This window comes from Marmota flaviventris, chromosome 1 (assembly GCF_047511675.1).
Source record: "Marmota flaviventris isolate mMarFla1 chromosome 1, mMarFla1.hap1, whole genome shotgun sequence".
Lineage (NCBI taxonomy): Eukaryota > Metazoa > Chordata > Mammalia > Rodentia > Sciuridae > Marmota > Marmota flaviventris.
In genome coordinates this window covers 91,910,666-91,930,659 of record NC_092498.1, presented here as the reverse complement: position 1 = coordinate 91,930,659, position 19,994 = coordinate 91,910,666, and the positions used below count along the sequence as shown (strand labels likewise).

The following is a 19,994-nucleotide window of genomic DNA, read 5'->3' as shown; positions in this document are numbered from 1 at the left end:
ATTTAGGGGATAAGCCTGACCTCATGGGATATGTTATCCTTTTTATATATGGCTGGGTTCTATTAATGTCTCCATCAAATTTTTCATATGTGTTCATGAGAAATATTGTAATGGTCTTTTTCTTTTTCCTTTTCTATCTTGTTTGTTCATTTGTTCTTTTGTATGTTTGTTTCTTTGGTAAGAGGGAGTGAACTCTGGGGAGCTTAACCTCTGAGCCACATCCCTCCATCCCTGTACTTCCATTTTTGTTTTTTTAAAGAAGGGTCTTCCTACATTGCTTAGGACCTGGTTAAGTTGCTGAGGCTGGCCTTGAACTTGCCATTCTCCTCCCTTAGCCTCCCAGAGTCGCTGGGATTACAGGCATGCACCACTGTGCCCAGATTTTGTTTTAAATAACACATTTGCCCTGTTTTCTTCGGGATAATGCTGTCTTTAAAAACTAAAAATAAGTTGAAAATGATTCCCTCCCCCTGTTTTCTGAGTTTGGTAGGGCTGATATTTTTATATTATATGTTTGATAGAATTCACCTGTGAATTCACAATCTGAGAAGGTTTTTAAGTATAAACACATTTTAAAAATAGATATTGCAATGCTCAGATTTTCCTTTTATTCTTGTATCAGTTTTCGTAATAGGTAATTTTCAAGAGATTTGTCTAAGCATTTAAGCTGTAAAATTTATTGGCTCAGGATGTTCATAATGCTCCTTCATTATCCTTGTGATGTCCCTAGGATGTGTACTCCTGCCCCTCCATTTATTCCTCACTGCAAAGTTCATGTCTGTCCTCTTTCCTCTTGATTGGCCATTTTTCTTTTTGTTCAGCTTTTCAAAAAGAAGACCTTTTGTTTCATGAGCTCCTTTATCATTTTCTATTATTGTATTTCACTGAGTTCTACTCCTTATGATTGTCTTCCATTTTTCTTGCTTCAGGTTTAACTTACTCTTCTTTTTCCAGTTATGTAAGTGGAAACTTTGGTTGTTGATATTTAGACCTTTCCACTTTTCTAACTTGAGCCCTTAAAGTTATACATTTCTTTCTAAGCATTGGATCAGATTCATCTCACAAATTATGGTATCATGTTTTCATTATCATTCAATTCACAGTATTTTCTAAGTTCTCTTGTGATTTCTTCTTTATTTTGAAGCATGGTGTTTAATTTCTAAGTGCATGGGGTTTTCCCGTTGTCTTCTTTTTATTGGTTTCTAATTAATGTCACCTGTCATCAGAAAAGATATTCTGAATGATTTTAGTACTTTAAAGTTTACTGAGACATTTTATGGCCAAACATATGGTCTCCTTAGGGGAATGTTCTATGCTCACTTAAAGATAATGTTATTTCTCCCATGTTAGATGTTGTGTTCTTTAGATGTTAATGAGGTTGATGGGGATGTTTGTGTCTTCTATATCCTTATTAATTTTCTGTCTGTTCTCTCAATCAATTACGGGGAGAAGGTTTTTGAAATCTCTAAATGTGATTATAGATTTTTCTTTTGGTTCTATTGAGGTTTTGGGGGTAGGGGAAGAGTGTTGGTTCTTTTTAGTTATACGTGACAGTAGAGTCCATTTTGATATAATTATACAACCATGAAATATATATTATTCTAATTAAGAATATGGAACACCTCATGGATTTGCATGTCCTCCTTGTGCAGGGACCATGCTAATCTTCTCTGTATTGTTCAGTTTTAGTATATGTGCTGCTGAAGCGAGCACTTTGTGAAGTTTTGCTTCATATATTTTGGAGTTCTATTATAAGATGTTCCTTCATATAAGATTGTCATCTCCCCGCCCCGTGTTGGGGATTGAATCTAGGACCTTGTGCATGCTAGGCAAGCACTCTACCACCAAGCTACACCTCCAGCCATTATGTTTTTCTGTTTGTTTGATTTTGGTTTGTTTTTGGTACTGGGGATTGAACCAAGGGACATTCTACAACTGAGCTATATTCCTATTATTCCTACTTCTTTTTATTTTTATTTTGAGACAGGGTCTTGCCAGGATACCAAGGGTCTCACTAAATTACTAAGGCTAGCCTCGAACTTGCCATCCTCTTGCTTCAGCCTCCCCAGTTGCTGGGATTAAAGCCATATGCCACTGTGCCCAGCTCTCTTCTGTATTCTTGATAAGCTTTCCCTTTTATTATTAACTTTTCCTCTTTAACTTTGGTAATATTCTTTGCTTTGAAGTCTACTTTGTCTGATATTAATATCATAGTTTAGTGTGGTATATCATTTTCCTCTTAACTTTTAATCTGTCTTTAAATCGCAGTTTATGTTTTGTGGACAGTATTTACTTAGATCTTGCTTTTATTTAATCTAGTCTGAGAAGAATCACACTGGATATAATCATTTATATATTTCGGTGTAAGTCTCCTACTTGCTATTCATTTTATATTTTTCCCATGTTTTCTTTATTCCTTTAATTTCTCTTTTCCTGTCTTTTAGATTAATTGAGTACTTCTTGGTGTTCTATTTTTTATGCCCTATACCTATTTTTTTTCCTAGTGGTCCCTCTGGAGTTTATAATATATACCTTAAAAATATCATAGTCTAATCACCTTCAACTATTATTATATCATTTTATATGTAATGTAAGAAGGTTATGATGGTATGATTTTACCCTCTCTAGACTTTGTACTATTACAACATATTTTGTTTCTACACTTGTAATAAATTCCAAAATGTTATTTTTTTGTTACAAGCAGCCAATTTTCTTTTAAATAACTATGAGTAAAAGGTATATATTTACTCATATTTATCATTTCTAGTATTCTTCTTTCTTTTTATAGAGCTAATCCATCTAGAATCATTTTCCTTCAACCAAAAGAACTTTTAAAATATTTATTTAAGTGTGGATCTGCTGGTTATGAATGAACTCTCTCAGTTTATTCATTGGGAGCTTTCATCTTTATTTGGGGGTGATATTTTCAATGGCTCTAATATTATTGACTGACAATTTTGTCTTCTCAGCACACTGAAGTTGTTCAGTTGTCTTCTGATTGGCATTTTTTCTAATGAGAAGTCAGCAGTTCTCTTATCTTTCTTTCCTTAGTGTAATGTGTCTTTTTCACTGTTAATTTTTAAATTTTTTCTTTATGAATGATTTTCAGAAAATAAATCATGATATACCTTTATATGATTTTTATGTTTCACTTGATATTTTTCTGGGCTTTTTGGATTTGTAGACTTTACAATTTTCACCCAATTTGGAAAATTGTCATCCACTGGTCTTATGAAAAATATTCTTTAAATATTTTTGACATGACCTCCCTCCCATAGACACCTCCCCTAGAGTCCTTCTAGGACTCAAATTATATGAACTCACAAGTCCTTGATATTTTCATACGTGTTATGGAGGTTATGCTAGTTTTATTTGCAGATTTCTTTTTGAGTTCTGCCTTGATAGTACATATTGCTCTGTCTTGACATTCATTAATCCATTCATTAATCCTGCCTTCTGGTGTGTCTAATTTTCTGTGAAGGCCATCCAGTACTTTCTAGCTCATATTGTTATGGGCCAGGCTATAAGGATAATGACCAAACAGACTTCATTTTGTCCTAAGACTCCATATCATGTAAGAAATGCTTCTCCCATGGGAAAGCCCCACATCTATACCCATTAATAGTTACCTAGCATAACACACTTGGCAACACAAAATAGCAATTCTTTTACAATGTAAAATTGTTCTCTTTGGTTTCCATTTTCCTTGGGCAGTGTACCCTGTCAGAGATTGATTGTTTAGACATTAGTAACCATTCTCTACTAAACTAGGGTCATTTTGACCCACTTTCCTTCTGTTTGCTTGCTGATATGCCAACCTGGAAAGTCCCATGGGAAGTACCAATATACCCATTTCATTGTCTCAGTAACTCCCCAATTCAGCTTGTGTGCCTGCTTGCTTGCAGCTACATCAACCTAGATGTGGTTTTGGCCTTTAAATATCCTAAAATGCTCTGGGTTGGGGCTGTTCCTTGCTGAGACAGTTATGGGTCCTACAGTAGGCAGTCCTACTGCCTGCTGACTAAATAAAGACTCTTCAATTTGGACAAAACTGGGACTTGGTGTGTTCCTGCGAAACCTGCCCCACAACGGTACAACTGTATTTGTCTCCAGAAGTTATGATGCTTTTTAAAAAATCTTTATTTCTCTCCTTTTGTGTTTATGTTTTATTTTAAATCCTTAAGTTTGTTTACAAAACTTATATTGAAGACCTTGTTTGCTAGTTTCATTATCTAGAATTTTGGGGTCTACTTCTACTGACTGATTTTTCTCCTTTTTTCTTTAATACAATTTTTCTGCTATGTGACTTTTTCACATCTCTATTTTTTTAATTGAATGCTTATTATTATGAATGTTACTTTGTAGAGTATATAATTGTGTTGTTCATCTTTGAAGAATATTTTGTTTTGGCAGTCAGTTAAATTAACTGAAGAGGAGCTAGATTCTTTTGAGACTGTTTTAAGCTTTCTTGGGCTGTTTTGGTGTTGTCTTTACTCATTAGTTTAGCTCTCTTAATAAGATATAATCCTTTGTGATTTATTCGGGGTCTTTTGTTTTTTGATATTGAAATAAATTTTATTGCATGACTTCCCATAACAGAGAAGATTTTTAAATAGTGACTTTTGCTTACTAAGTTTTTTTGTTTTTGGTTTTCTCCAGAAATGACTAGAAATTTATTTTTCTTTCACTGAGATTTTATGAGATTTTATCTGTGGCTGTGGTATAATTATGTATATACACACATTTATTTGGTCTTTGCCTTGATTTTTCTTATTGGTGCATAATAATCGTACAGAAGAGTAGGTTTCATTGTGGCATATTTGTATATGTACAAAAAATTTTAGTCAGATCTTTACCAAATACTCTAAGTAATCTACAAGATCTCCTCACTCTGGCTGGTTGAAACTTGAATACACCTGCAGGTCTATTACAGTCCTAGAAATTGTTGACCTTACAATTCCCTTGTAGTTATTTTTCCTCCAAAATTGTTATTTTGCTGGTCTTATGAAGTTTTACCTTAAGGAAGTACAATTTGCTGAAGCTGATTTCTATGCTTAAGTTCTTTTCTGTATTGTGCTTGTTCTATCTATCTATCTTTCTATCTATCTATCCATCTATTAATCATCTATCTCCTGCTATGTTATATGAGTTGCTATGTTGTTTGTTCTTCTTTCTTTACTGTAGTCCAAAATGGGCCTCAGAAAGAGTGCTGGGGCAATTATAGGACTTGACTCAATTATTTCCCATCACTGAGTAATAGCAGTGTTAGGTGATTTGATGAGTGACTGAAAACAGTTATTTAATATAGTTTGCAAAATTTTGAAGTTGTTTATAGAGGGAGATTATGTTAGTTGGCTTTTCATTGCTGTAACAAAAATACCTAACAAGAACAACTTAGGATAAAAAAAGTTTACTTTGGCTTATGGTTTCAGAGTTTCAGTCCATGTTGGCTGTCTCCATTGCTGTGGGCCATAGTGATGTAGACTATCATGGCAGAATGGCACAGCAGAAGAAAACTGTTCAGGTATTTGCAGACAGAATGCAGGGTGAGTGTGTTCAGGGAATAGGTCACAGAGAAGATAAACCTTTCCGGGGTATGCCCCAGTCACCTACATAGCTGGGTCCCCACCTGCCTACAGTTATCACCTGGTATAGTAGTAGTTTAAAATTATTAATCCATCAAATGAATTAATCCATTAAATGATCAATGCATTAAATGATTAGGTCAGAACTCTCATAATCTAATCACTTCATCTCTTAACATTCCTGAATTAGTATGAAATTTTGGGCGGCATGTTATGATTTAGATATAAGGTATCCCCAAAAGCTCACATGAGAGACAATACAATAAAGTTTAGAAATGAAATGATTGGCTTATGAGAACCTTAACCTAATCAGTGTGTTGATGCACTTGAATGGATTAACTACATAGTAACTGTGGGCAAGTAGTGTGTGCCTTGAGGAGGTAGGTCTCTGGGGGTGTGCTTTGGGGGTATATATTTTGTCCCTGATGAGTGGTGTCTCTCTCTGCCTCCTGTATGCCATGTTCTCAGCTGTTTTCCTCTGTCGTGCTCTTCTGCCTTGATATTCTGTCTCAGCTTGGGCGCAGAGCAATGGAGTCAGCCATCTATGGACTGAGACCCTCAAAACTGTCATCCCCAAATGAACTGTCTCTCTTCTAAAATTGTTATTGTCAGGTCTTTTGGTTACAGAGTCAAAACAAAAACCAAAACCCTGACTATAATAGAAATTGGTATAAAAAGTCGTGTTAATGTGACTAAACTGAACATGTGATTCAGAAGCTTTTTGGAATTTGTATAAAGAATTTTGAAAAGTTTAGAGATGCAAGTTGGGAAAATTTTAGATTATCATAAGTGGAATTCAAAATACCATAATGCTGATAAGAATGTGGACAGTAAAGACTGGGATCATAAAGTTTCAGAAGAGGAGGACTCTAATGGAAACTGGACTAGAGGTCATTCATGTTATGTTCTGGTTAACAAGTTGTCTACATTTTGTCCATGTCCTGAGACTTTCTGTGAGGCTAAATTTTAAGGTGATGTCCTAATTAAACTGGCAGAAAAAATTTCTAGGCAGTGCAGCATTCAGGCAGCAGCATAGCTATTGCTGGTGGCTTTTAGCAAAACTTACTATAATGATCAACAACAGAAATCAGAGCAGAAATATTTAGAAATTTTGGGGTTCAGTCAGAAAAATGCTAATAAAACTGACACTAAGAAACTTGTGGTTGCTAGACTTTATAGTCACTAAAGAGATGCTAAGTACTTAGAGACAAAAGGATAGATGAATTGAGAGCATCTCAGGAATTGGCAAGATCATACCCATCTCAGGCTCAATGGCATAAATATAAAAAATTCCCTTGAAAAGAAACTAATGGGGTACTTTGCTTGCACAGGGGACCTTAGGAAGTTGTTTCACCATGCTTATCATTTATTAAGGTCACAATGACAAAAATTCTGGCTAAAAAAAGTAACACATTAAATCTAAACCCCTGGCTCCCAAAATCTCATGTCCATCTCACAACAAAATATATTTACCATTTCAAAGAGTACCCATAATCTTAACAGTTCTAGCATTGCCCAAAAGTCCAAGTCCAAAGTTTCCTCTGAGACTCTAGACAAACTTTTGGCTATGAACTCATGTAAAAATCAAAAGCAAGTCATATATGTCCAGTATACAATGGCACCAGCTTGGTACTAGTTCCCAGGGTAGCATCTGCTTGTGGGTTTTTGCTATAGTAGGTAATCATTTTCTGTGTGTGCCTGTCTAATTTAGGGGATAGTTGTTTGCCCTGTGACTTATTGATCTAACTATTAGGAAAAGTTGATTCTCTAGTTTGTTAGTTTTTCACTTGTTTGGACAGAATGATATCTTTTATCCATGGCTGGAAACTGAAGATACAGAGGGATGTTTTTAATGTATATGGATTTAACATGAAGCTGTAAGACAAACAGGATGGGGGATAGGAACTATTGTTTGAATGCTGGTAGTATTCACCTGTAAAGATATGTGACTATTTTTTTATACACACACACACACACACACACACACACACACATATATATATATATATATATATATATATATATATATAGTTGGGGGCTAAGGTTTTTAGCTTCTGATAAAATTACTTTAAAGACTAAAGAATTATCATCTTTTGTATTTCTTTTTGAGTGCATTTCAAATTATATTTTTAAAAGAATTCAATAATATCACTGAAATTTTCATATTTATTAGTATAAAGTTGTTTAGTACAGAATTTAGCAGAAACCAGCAAGATGAAAGCTGGCTTTGACCCTGGCTGCCCTCTCAAGATTTTCGTTTTCATGGCTTGTCACAATAGCTCAATATATTAAAAGAACACATACTGGTTACACTTCTTTCAGCAGTTTAGTTGTGTCAAGCAGAATTTTTGTTTGTGCAGCCACAGCACGTAGTACAATGTCTGAAAATAATTTAATTTTGCTTTTGAATGAACAAATGGGTAAATAAATATTTTAATTTTGCTTTTGAATGAACAAATGGGTAAATAAATGTCCAGTCTATTCAGAAGGAAAATGGGGTGAAGGAAGCTGATGCAAATCAGAAAGCACATTTTTAGAAGGACCAGGACTAAAACTGAGGCCACCTGACCCTTAGTCACAAGATCTTTTGTTCTGTATCATATTTTCTCCTTTAAGGAGTGGACTTTGAGTGATTTTCTGAAAGCAGGTGGAATCTTGACCAGATGGAGATGAGAAATAATTCTAAGCATAGAATAAAGTTTGGGAAAACATCCAAAGGTGGTACTGGAATAATGAGACAAACAAGATTCTTTGCAAGGAAACGCTGATAGAATGAAGAGATAGGCTGTACCAGGAGATGTAGGAGGGAGGACTGAGCCATTGCCACTGCAGGGGTCAGCTGGGTGCACACAAATGAGGAGAGAGACTCACCTGAAGGACAGGGGCAAGCAGGCATCAGAGAGGTAATGGATTGAAGGGCAACCTGGGAAGAAGTACATCACAGTTGCTGGAATGGAAAGGGAGAACCAGGTCAAGATGGCACTGGTTTTTAGAAGTAGATCATGTGATGTGTATGCATATGTGTGTGCTGTGTTTTATTATTCATGATTGACAATTCAGAAAAAGATTAAGAATAAATCACAGCTTTCGTCTTCTATCCATTTCAACACAGTCTGGGGTATGTTTAATGTTTTCTTTCAGAATTTCTTGTTGACTGTTATTTTTTTCTTTTTTCCTTTTTGGGAACTGATGAATGTGGAAGATGAGTATTTCACTTTCCCCTAAAGAGGAAGTAACTACTAAATTTTTATTCCAAATGACAGTAAAATAAAAGCTTCAGTTTTCTCACTTGTGACTAGAGAACTAAATAAATTTCCTAACTTTAGTCTTGTTTACCTAAATACAGTTCACCTAAATACAGGAAGATAATATTAAAGATTCAATGATTTCACAAAGTGGCAAGCAACTTGAGTCTAGGCTCAGTTAGGACTCTGTTCTGAGAATATAATGTTTCTAGACTTTTTGTTCACATGAAAGGATTTGGTTCCAACTGTCCCTCATATTGAGATGATTAGGAAATGAGAATTTATAGGTGATGCCATGAGCTGCTCCCTCTGGGACTGGGAACAGACAGAGCAAACATGACGATGATGGCCAGTCAGTCAGAATTTAGTCAAATTAATCGCACTTGAAACCTCTCCACTCTCACCAGTCCGATCATCCTGGAGCTGGCTGGGCTGTTTTAACTTCAGTAGTATGCTGTGTGTTTTTCTATCTAAAATAGACCCGTCAGTCTGATTGGATCAAAAACTGACTTTGTTTCTTTTGGGACAACTCCTGGAGCAGTTGCTAAGAAATAAGGGTCAGTAGAACTGCCCCTGAGTGTGGAAGGTGAACCATCTCTCCACAGAGGGGACACTGAGTTCGGGAACTGTTCTGCTAATCCACACAGGTTTACTGGTGTCTGTAAGGGAATAATTGCCAAAAATGAAAAGTGAATGTGTACTTAAATTTGAGCCCAAGGCCATGTGAAAGTGCACAGTGCATACCCGAGGACTCCTGGGGTATATTTAAAGGGATTTTGAACTCCTGTCAAAATCTGCACTTTCCTCCCCTGCACCTACCCCACCCCCCTAAATATTCCTGCCATATACAATTTTTTTGGAGTCATTTCAAACATGGGATAAATTTTAAAAATAAACTCTTCATAGCTTAGTTGTAGGCTCTCTCTTGCTACAAGATAGATTTACTGTGATGCTAATGAAGCTTAATAAGTTCAGGGCACTGTCTTTGCTCAGGTACAGGGTCATGTTTCTGCATCATTTTAATCATAATTGGTGAAGACTACTATCTCTTCTTTGGTTTTCCCTCATATTGGACTTCAGATTTGGGGATCTGACCAAGGAGAAGTTGAGTTGGGGAGACGTTTAATTTGGTTAATGAGAGACATTCACAAGGCTTGAGTCCTTTGAATATGCTTAAATTATTGCTAGATCTTTCTCTGGAGGAATGAATTCCAGGAATTCCACTGTTGCCTATTACTCTTCCTCACCCAGTGTCCTGAAGGAAAAGCACAGAGCAGTAGGCTGTATCAGAGACAGCATGTTCTATGGTGCCTGGCACCAGAAGTATAAGCATCGTAGAGATAAAACACGGTGTGAAATGTACAAAATCTGATGCTCTGTACATCAGACATGTCAAAGCATAAGCTGAAGATTCCAGTTTCATGGACACCAAGTCAAAGCAAAAGTTCTGGCATATTGGGAATATATCTGATAATTCAAAGTCTACAATTGTGAACCTACCATTTGATAACACTTTCCAATATAAGTTTATATGTATCAATAACTTATTCTATCAATCAGTAAGCAAATCATAAAATCATTTTCAAATATCATACCAATCTTAATTAAGATGAGATGATAGATTTTTTATTATTTAATTATCTAGTTAATAAAAAAGAGTGAATCATATGAACACATTGGGGAATTATTTAAATATCTTGCTGATTTGACATAAATATTGGTGGGGTAAAGGTAACTTTAACGAGGACTTTAATGACAAACTAGCTATTAAGAATTGTCAGTTCCAAGACTACTTCAAATTTACCACTGTACAGAAAAAGGCTGGAAGAACCTAAAATCTTTCAATGCAGTTTGAAAAAGTTTAATAGATGTTTTCCTAAATATGACAATAATCCTAAAATTCTACACGACATTCCTAGTAAAGAGCTATAAAGCAAAAAGAAACTTCTATAAACTATCATCATCATCATTTTATTTACTTATTTTTGGTACTGAGGACTGAACACAAGGATAGTCTGTCACTGAACTACATTCCCAGTCCTTTTATTTTTTATATTGAGACAATCATCATTTTATTTACTTATTTTTGGTACTAGGGATTGAACGCAAGGACACTTTGCCACTGAACTACATCCCTAGCCTTTTTTTTTTTTTTTGAGACAAGGTCTTGTTAAACCTCTGAGGGTCTCATTAAGTTGTAAGGCCAGCCTCAAATTTGTCATCCTCCTGTTTCAGTCTCCCAAATCATCAGGATTACAGGCATGCACCACCATATCCAGCTACCATTAATTTTTAAAAATGATCAACAATGCCAGAGGAAAACTATATTTTAATTCACTGTACAGAATATGAAATTACTAAGTTGTTAATAATTGAAGAGATAAATAAGGAATTTGATGATCAAAAAATATGAAATGATTCAAGTATATAAGCTAATATAAATGTTTGGGTATGGATTTTGTGATAATTGTGGCAATTGTCAGCTCTTTACAAATGTGTAACTTGTTATTCTTTTCTGGTTCTAAACACATATTTTTAGTGAGTCTTCAGTGTTGTATTAGAATTTTTATTGAACTCTGTTCAAATCAATGTCACCTAAATACTCAATAAAAAATATGAAGGACTGAAATTTTAAGAATCAGACTTTTTCTAAGTCCAAACTTAAGTAGAAATAGTAGGATAGTTACATTGGCTTCTTCTCAGCATAATCTCTGCAATACAAAACGAGGCCAGCCAGGTCACAGGTACTTGTTCTAAATCACTGGTTTCTCCATTTCTCTTTGACTTGCTGAGTTTTAGGAGGTAAGTTGATCTGTTCATACAATGAAATATTATTTACTAAACAGTGGAAAGAAGCCAAGAACATCTGTGTCCAAGGAGCCTGCAGACCTACCTGGAAAAGAAAATATGACTTCTGAAATAAAGGAAGTGAGAGATACACATGTTAAGAGAGAAGCAGAGTAGCACAGGAATCTCGAGGAGAGGAACATGACTGCCAACAATCAAGAGACTCTCCAGAGGTTGACAGGCTTGACTCATTCATCTTCCATCTTGTTACACAAATTATTTAAGGGCACACCAGCACCCGTCAATATAACAATCTCTGACCAGGGGGCCATGGAAGGCACCTGTCGACACACAAAAGGAATATGGGTGCTGTCAGAAATAACCTGGCCAAGCCTATATCACACAATGCCTTTAAAGGGATTTAAGCTCTCCAGACTTATATTTCATTTTGATTTTCTTGCTTATCTGTACCTACAGTTTTATGTAATAGGGCAGACTGCCACACAGATTACCAAGTAGTCTGAGGCAGATGTTTTTAGAAAAACAAAATACAGAGTTTGTTTGAATTTGTCAGTTTTAAGGCATGGAATAATTTTTTAAAAAATGAAATTATGGCAAAACTATTCATCACATAACCTGATGTTCCTGAACTTCAGCTGATTAAAGCCTCAGGGAATTCCTGTGTTTCCAGATATCTCTTATCTTGGAACTACCTCTCCTTTCACAAGCCAGTCCCTTGAGAGGCTAGAAAAACAAAACAGGGAATTGGGAGTTGAGGATGCCGACCTCATCACTGACTTGCCTGTACACACTGATTTAAGTTGGAACACTGTGCCCAACCTGAGCCTAACCATGCTCACAGGGGATGGGGTCAGGCTTGTTCAGGTCTGGAGGGCTGGCAAGCGAGTGTCTGGGCTATTTTAAAGAGTGCTATGGAGTCTTCAGGGAAAACTGATCATGCTAAAGGAGAGAAAGCCCCAAGGGTGGGGCCCAATCCTCAGACTTAAGGATTTTGAAGGCAGTGTAGTGTCTACTGCTTGGGTCACCCTCCCAAGGGTGAAGGAGTGGTAATAAAGAGCAGGTGAACCTAGGAGGCATTTTACATAAAACTAGGAGAGACAGGAAAGCTGAAGAGAATATAGCTTCGTGGCAAATGTAATCAGAGCATCACTTTTGGAGGGTGAGATCGAAGCCTGCCATAGCACAGGACCAAACCACCTTGTCAGGACCTCAGATTGGCACAGGGAAGCAGGAGAGCCCCCAGGGTACCCTAGACTTCACACTGAAGGCACAAACCACAGAGGGGTCAATAGATTTGTCTACTTAAAATTTAGAAAACTTGTATTTAAAAAATCAAACCCAGAAATAAGATGAAAAGTGAAAACTTGAGAACAATGTCTATATCATGTGATCAGCCAAAGATTATGTCATTTTTACATACAAAGCTATGGTAAATCAATAAGGAGATAATTATTACTACCACCACCCAAAAAGGGAAAGAGCACAACCACATAGTTCATCAGAGAAAAAATATAATTGTCCAATATACATTTTTTTTTCAATTAGGCAGCCACCCTAGAAATCAAAGAAGTGCAGCTATCTTACATTACAAGGCTTCAGTTTTAGAATATACTTTATGGTAGTTTTACCAATGTGCATTTGAACCATCTATCAGTGTATATTTGAGCTTTTGGGATGAGACTGGATTAAAACTCCAGTCACCTACCTAGTGACTGGGGATATTGGATAAATTATTTAACATCTATAGACCTCACAAACAGAGATATGAAAAATTGTGGTATATATATATGTGTAATAAGAATTGTAATGCAAAAAAAATGAGTACATGTATAAAGACATGAATTGGTGTGAACATACTTTATACAAAGATATGAAAAATTGTGCTCTATATGTGTAATAAGAATTGTAATACATTCCGCTGTTGTGTATTTAAAAAATAAAATCAATAAAAAATGAGAAAATTGAAAAAAAAAATATCTACAGACCTCAGTATTTTCCCTGGTAAAATAGAGATAACAGTACCTATATCACATGTTGTGATACATGTATACATTGTATAATATTTAAATCAGGTTAAACATTTATCTCCTCAAGCATTTATCACTTCTTTATGGTAAAAACATTCAAAATCCTTTCTCTTAGCAAGATACATTGTCAATAAACCTAATATCTAATATATTCATGTTTGAGTATGATTATATACAGAGAGTTTTGTGTTAAAGTGATTCAAATAAAAGACAAAAATATTTGGTCAAGTTTGTTAGCCTTCTATTAGTGTAATAAAATACCTGAGATAATCCACTTTGAAAAACACATATTCTGGATCACAGTTGTGGAGGTTCCAGTCCATAATCAGTCAGCTGGCGCAGTTGCTTTCTGGTGTCAAGGCAGTGCACGTGGCAGGGTGCACGTGGCAGAGGAAGCTCATTCACCTCATGGCTGGTAAGGGAAAGGAAAAGAGGGAGAGGCTGGGGTATCAACATCTCCTTCAAGAGTATGTCCCTAGTGGCCTAATTTCCTCCCACTATGCCCCACTTTTAAAGTCTCTTGCATAGCACCATGGACTGGGGACTAAGGCTTTAAACTTGGGATCTTGGGGGACATTTAAGATCCAAACTATAGTGGCAAGTAATTATGTTAATACATTTAAGATGGTAATGATTACCATGAAACATTTACTACACATTTACAAATATACTTCTCAATGTAAAAACTCTAACAAGTAATTGTAGCAACAAAAGTCACCCTAAACTCTCAAACAAGAGAAAGGAAGCCTTTTGAATTTATATTGGTGGTCACTTTCTCATAGAACAGTGAGTGCAGTCATAGATTGTATTTAAAAATGGAAAACAATGGAGAAAGAATTTGAAAGAGATAGAAATCACTGCATTTATGCACACTGTAGCCTTTAGGCATCAAACAATATGCTTTCAGTTTTATACCACAGAAAATAAAGAGAGAAAAATAAAAAAGAGAAGGGAAAGAATTGCAGGAATAAATGGAGAAAAAAATTTCCAAGGGACAGAGAAACCAGAGAGAGAAAAACTGAATTTAAAAAGGAGATTGAAGGACACATGCACATTGGACATGACCCTGTGCCCCCGAAAAGAAGAAAGAGAAAGGAGGACAGAGATGAGCACATGGTATACTCACAGTACAAAAATATCCATGGAAACCAAATATTTAAAGAGAGAGAGAGAAGAGAGAGAGAGAGAGAGAGAGAGAGAGAGAGAGAGAGAGAGAGAGAGAAACACATTTGCAAGAAGAAAGACACCTCTCTGTGACCTTTCTGAACAGAGCTGTTAAAGATGATCAGAAGTATTATACTTTTGCAGCTATTGACATACACAGAACCACAGCATCTCTGTACTGGTCACCACATGCTGGGTGAAGTTCATCCACAGGCTAGCTGTCCACACCTATGCTCCACAATTAAAAACAGTACAACTCTGTTGTCTCCTACAAAATGATGCTAGAAATAATAAATAATGCAGTTTTTTGACACTTCACATATAGAGAAACCATAAACCACTTTTTCCTTTGTGCTGACAGAAAGGCATTCTAAAACTGGCACAGGGATATTTTAGTCTAAATAAGTCTTATAATTGTAATTCTCACTTGAAATATGCAGTCACTTTAATCTTCTACATACAAAAACCTTAATTTTAATTGTAACAGAGTGTGAATCCTTTTATAACCTGGATTTTTGAAAGGTGTCACTCTTTAGATTTTGAAAACCTAATATATCATTATATATATTAGGTTTTCAAAAATATTTTAAAAAATTTTATACAATACTAGAAAACTTATCCTCTTCCACCTCTAGTCTAACAGAGCAATCAGCCAATAGTTCTGCTATAGTAGTTCTTTTATGTATAAAATAATCACATTCAAGTCTTCCCATGGCATAGTAAACTTTATAATTTCCTTCAAAAATCAATATAGAGAAATCACTTATAGAGCCCTTTGATTATAAATCAACTCCAAGACATTGTTTGGTAATGAGATGCTTTATTAAACTTGATACATTTACTATATAAGAACTCTGTGAAAAAAAATGGGGTATCAAATTATTTTGACTGTGGATCTCTGTATTATGAAGTCTGTTCCCACACTATATCATCTCGCTATGTCATGTGATTATAGGCATACAGATGGCTAAGGGCAGTAGTAGCCTTTCCCTGCAAGAATACACAAATCTTGTCTTCCAGCTGACTTGCATGGTATTCCAAGTCCTCCAGAATAATGAGAAGCCCCATCCCCATCTCCATTCAGTGTCCTGTCCAGGGTTGAGCTTTACATAGCACCTGGGCCAGCTCCACATCTATGCTGAACATGCGGTACACATAGGGTAGGCCTTGGGAGGCATCTTCCTCTCAGCCACACAACTCTGAGTGGACTATTCTGAAACTCCTTGGAGAGCTGAAACTTCTGGAAAAAAGAAAGAGAGGGAAAGTAAAGTCTCACTGATGACACAAAAACAAAAAATAACTAAGAAGTCAGAAAATGACTACTTTTGCAAAATGTTCTTTGGTATAACCCAAATTTAACAGTGTTGCTATTCCTGATTTATCACTTGTTAAGGCCACCCATTCTCTTACCAGGCACAGGAGTCTCTGCAATGAGGTGCCTGTGGTTGGTAAACAACTCCGTGGAGTCTTGTTCTACTGATCTCTCCTCTAGGTCTGATTCTGGAATTGGAGTACAGCCACCTAGGTAAAAAACACAAATGATATTTTAAGCAGTGTGTAAGAAAATCTGCCTCTCCACACAGCGACCAGAGCTTAGGAACGCACCAAGCATAAAGGTAATAAATGATGTGACAACAATCTTGAGGGATGGAGCAAAAAGAATAATCTTCAATGTTACTCTGGTGAAAATACTGGGAGTGAGTTATTGCCCCCAAAGACATGTTACAGTGCTTATGACTTGGCAACAGTAGCAACAGTGTTGTCTTCAAATGTACCCTTTTTTTGAAGTCAGAGAAGACAAAACATATAGCATATGTGATATCCATAGTATAACAGTCTCTCAGCAGGAAGTCCCTTTAATACCAGAGCATAGGAAACTATGAATGCACATGGACCAGAGAAGGGATCCTCCTTGGGCCAGGGAAAGTTGCAGGTATCCCAAGACAGTGATTTCTGTGGAATTTGACTCTCTCCCTGAATCCCAACACCTCACAGCATAGACGCCAACACTTCACAACTCAACAGCAAAGCTGTGAACTGCATGTGGGAGATTTTGATTCTAAGGTGACTTGAGGATGAGCTGGCATCATGGAGCTTTTTAAAGATTGGATATAAGTCATCTGACTTTATCCACCAAAATCTTGTATGGGAAACTCAGAATCATGTGAGAATCTCCCGACGATGTCTGCAACTTGATCTAACTAACGTGCCCTCATTTCCTGGAAGTGAGCTAACACTTCACCCTACCCGTTTCACTCCAAAGCCATTCTTCTTGTTAATGAAGTGTGATTTCTTTTTCATAGGCTACTCACACACTGAGTCCAAAGCCTCAACGCTCAGGTTGGGTTTTATGCTTGAGAAGGTTTATGAAGCTCATGACATTCTGAGGAAAGACAGGGTGTCGGCAGCACTGATTGGAAAACCACATCACTCAGAGGAGAGGGAAGTGGCAAGATCCTGGGTCTGAAGGAAAATACATCTTACCACCCAGCCCTCTGCATTGCCTCTGAAAAAGAAACTGATGTCGAGAGAAACTAAAGAGAAAGGTGTTGCCACACTCATAAAGTGAGAATCAGTGGTAGCCCTAGAGGTGCCCAAATAGGAAACATTGGAATCATCCATCAACATAATAGCTCTCACCTAGATCTGTCTGCAAATGACAAGACCCTTCCTGGAAGGAGAACCAGGGTAATTTTTTAATCTCTTTTGCAATGGCAAGTCTTTAGTCAGGGCACAAGAACTATTGCTATTAAGCAGTTGCTAAGTGCTTGAGACCCTGCCTACATATGTTATACCATGGCACAAATAGTATTCTGCCAAGGTCACATAATTCTGTAGTGCTGAGAAGCCCAAGAAACAGCCCCTTTCTTTTTCTCCTTTACACTCAGCCAACTGAGTGGAAAGGAAAGGGGGTGAGATTGGAAAAAGGGGCTGGGGGCACCTGTAAGGTAATGACAGGGAGGAGAGGAAAGAAGGAATGTGCTTCCTGATGAACAGAGCCCTAATCCCAAGGGAAAAAGGAAGAAGAAGGACCTGTTTCTCATTTCAGACTCACCAATCAGATCAAGTCACTTCTCCTAGGGACAGAGGGAGGCCAGGCATGCCATTGTCATGCAGCTACCTTCACACACAAGTAATCTTCAGGAGTGAAATGGGAAGGAGTGCACAGAGCAGTTAGCAATGTCCACCTCTGACTCGAGCTGACTCAATATTGGGGCAAAACAAAAGTATGAAAACTTAAAGAGCAACTCCTAGTTCTTTATCACAGCGGGCACAAAAAGAAAAGTCAGTTGCTGTAGACAGAGAATGGGTGGCCTTAACAACTAATGTAAATTCCTCTTCACTGTCCTGAGTACAGAGGGATGACAAGCTGCCCTGCTGAATGCTCTCTACTCTGCAGGTGCTGTATTGGGACCCAACTGTTGCACCTTCTCAGATTCCTTTAGCACATCCCACTTCAGCCAATGCCCACTGCAGGGCCCACCAGTCACCTCCCCTAACAATGAGACCCCCTTTCTTTGAATGCCTCAGGCAGGTGGACTGCCCATCATAGATCAAGAATCCCTGCCATTTCTAGCATGACAGGAACAATGTGGTGTGAGCTCTGGCCTCCTGGCCAATGGGAAATTGGAGAACAGAAGATGCTGCGCAGACAGATTGCCTCCTGCCTCTCTCTCCAGGACCTCAGCTCTTTGCAGATCTCCAGGAAGGTGCTGTGTGCTGAGTGGGTATACCTGCTCAGTCTCTTCCTGGCTCTCTGGGAGAAGTGGTCATCTGTGAGCTTGCACCACTTGGCATGACCTCACATATTTCCTTGTTCACTTTCCTTTGTGCTTCACAAATAAATTGACATCACTTTAATCCTTGCCTCAGGCCCTGCTTTCTTGTTCAAAAAGAAAAAAATCTTTAAAAATTATTAAAGCCAGGCCTTCAAGATTAAATTTGGAAGCTAGACTGGCCACTCATTATTCTGCAAGAATAAGCTGGCTCCACAGCTGGTGCTGAACAGGATGGCAACCACCTCTAGTTGTAAACAAAGCTTTCATCCATAGTTAACTGGGATGATGTGCACGCAGGGGTCAAGACATTGGGAGATCAAATTATAGTGGCATGGAAATATTTATAATTATAAAGACTTCAGAGTAGTGTGACTGTTCCTGATGACCAGATACCTTGCAAACAGAAAATGCAGGCTCACTGCAGCTAAAAGGCAACAGAAAGCAAATTCAGAAAGTCAGAAGGTTTCTTGGGCCTTGCTAGTGTGAGATCATCACACCAGTAGCAGAGGGATCACCTGGGAACACGTTAGAAATGAAGAATTGCAGGCCTCACTCCACACATTTTGGATTCAAATCTGCTGAAAAGGAGTGATGAGTATATCCAATGAGATTTTTTGCTAAGAAAAAGAAAATGTGTAAGTGTGTGTGTGTAAAAAGAAATATATATATATGTATATATTTGCTAAAAATTTAAGAGTAAGTGATTAAAGAATAGAAATAAAACATAAAACTTCCAAACTAACAGAGACCCTCTGAAGCCAATCTGTGGAAGCATAGCTTGGGTCCCACGGACACCAGATGAAGTGCCCTTGGCTTGGAGCCCACCCCATAAAAGGAAAAGGGGAAGAAAACCCTCAGCTGGATGAGATCATCAAAACACAAATGGTGTGTGGACACACAGGAGGAGCCAACCGGCAGGTACGGCCAGGATCTGGGACCTTCATGACCTGGAAATAAGGCAAGGGGCCTCCAGGAGGGCAAGGGGCTCAGAGTCCTGGGGTCCTACTATGTGCTGGGCACTCTGCTGTGCATTTGTAACGTTGATTCAATCGATCCTCAGACAACCCTGCCAGAACAGACTCCCTGCCCTCATTTTATAACTGCAAACATATTGATAGTAATTTGCTTTTCTTCTCTTGTCCTTCCACCATCATCTCTTCCCCTCAAGTTTCCCCAGGCCCCTTTGTGCTTTCTTGCCTCAGGGCAGTTTGGAATGGGACTGGGTAAAGAGTAGCCTCGAAATACAGATGGTCCCAAGTTGTGATGATTCAACTTTATGATGGTGCAAAAGTAATTCTGTAGAAACTATACTTGGAATTTTGAGTTTGGACCTTTTCTCAGGCTGGTGCCATACAGGCAAATCCCTCCACTCAATGCTGGGCATGG

General features: G+C 37.5%; 1 protein-coding gene and 1 non-coding gene across 4 annotated transcripts in view; both read right to left on the bottom strand.

Annotated features, from left to right (window-relative positions):
- Positions 1–1,607: 1,607 nt before the first annotated feature.
- On the bottom strand, positions 1,608–1,713 carry LOC114096248 (U6 spliceosomal RNA). Its single transcript, XR_003583393.1, has one exon. It is a non-coding gene; the product is annotated as a U6 spliceosomal RNA (small nuclear RNA).
- Positions 1,714–15,544: 13,831 nt separating this feature from the next.
- Positions 15,545–19,994, bottom strand: part of Bbs9 (Bardet-Biedl syndrome 9) — a 507,346-nt gene continuing 502,896 nt past the window's right edge. For all 3 annotated transcript variants that reach the window (XR_011706693.1, XM_027939697.2, XM_071608408.1), the window contains 2 exons: positions 16,240–16,350; positions 15,545–16,069 (listed from right to left, as the gene is read on the bottom strand). Coding sequence is in view for 2 of the 3 variants with exons in the window: in XM_027939697.2 (XP_027795498.1) it covers positions 16,038–16,069; positions 16,240–16,350 (143 nt within the window). In the remaining variant the exon portion in view is untranslated. The remainder of the gene's footprint in view (positions 16,070–16,239; positions 16,351–19,994) is intronic.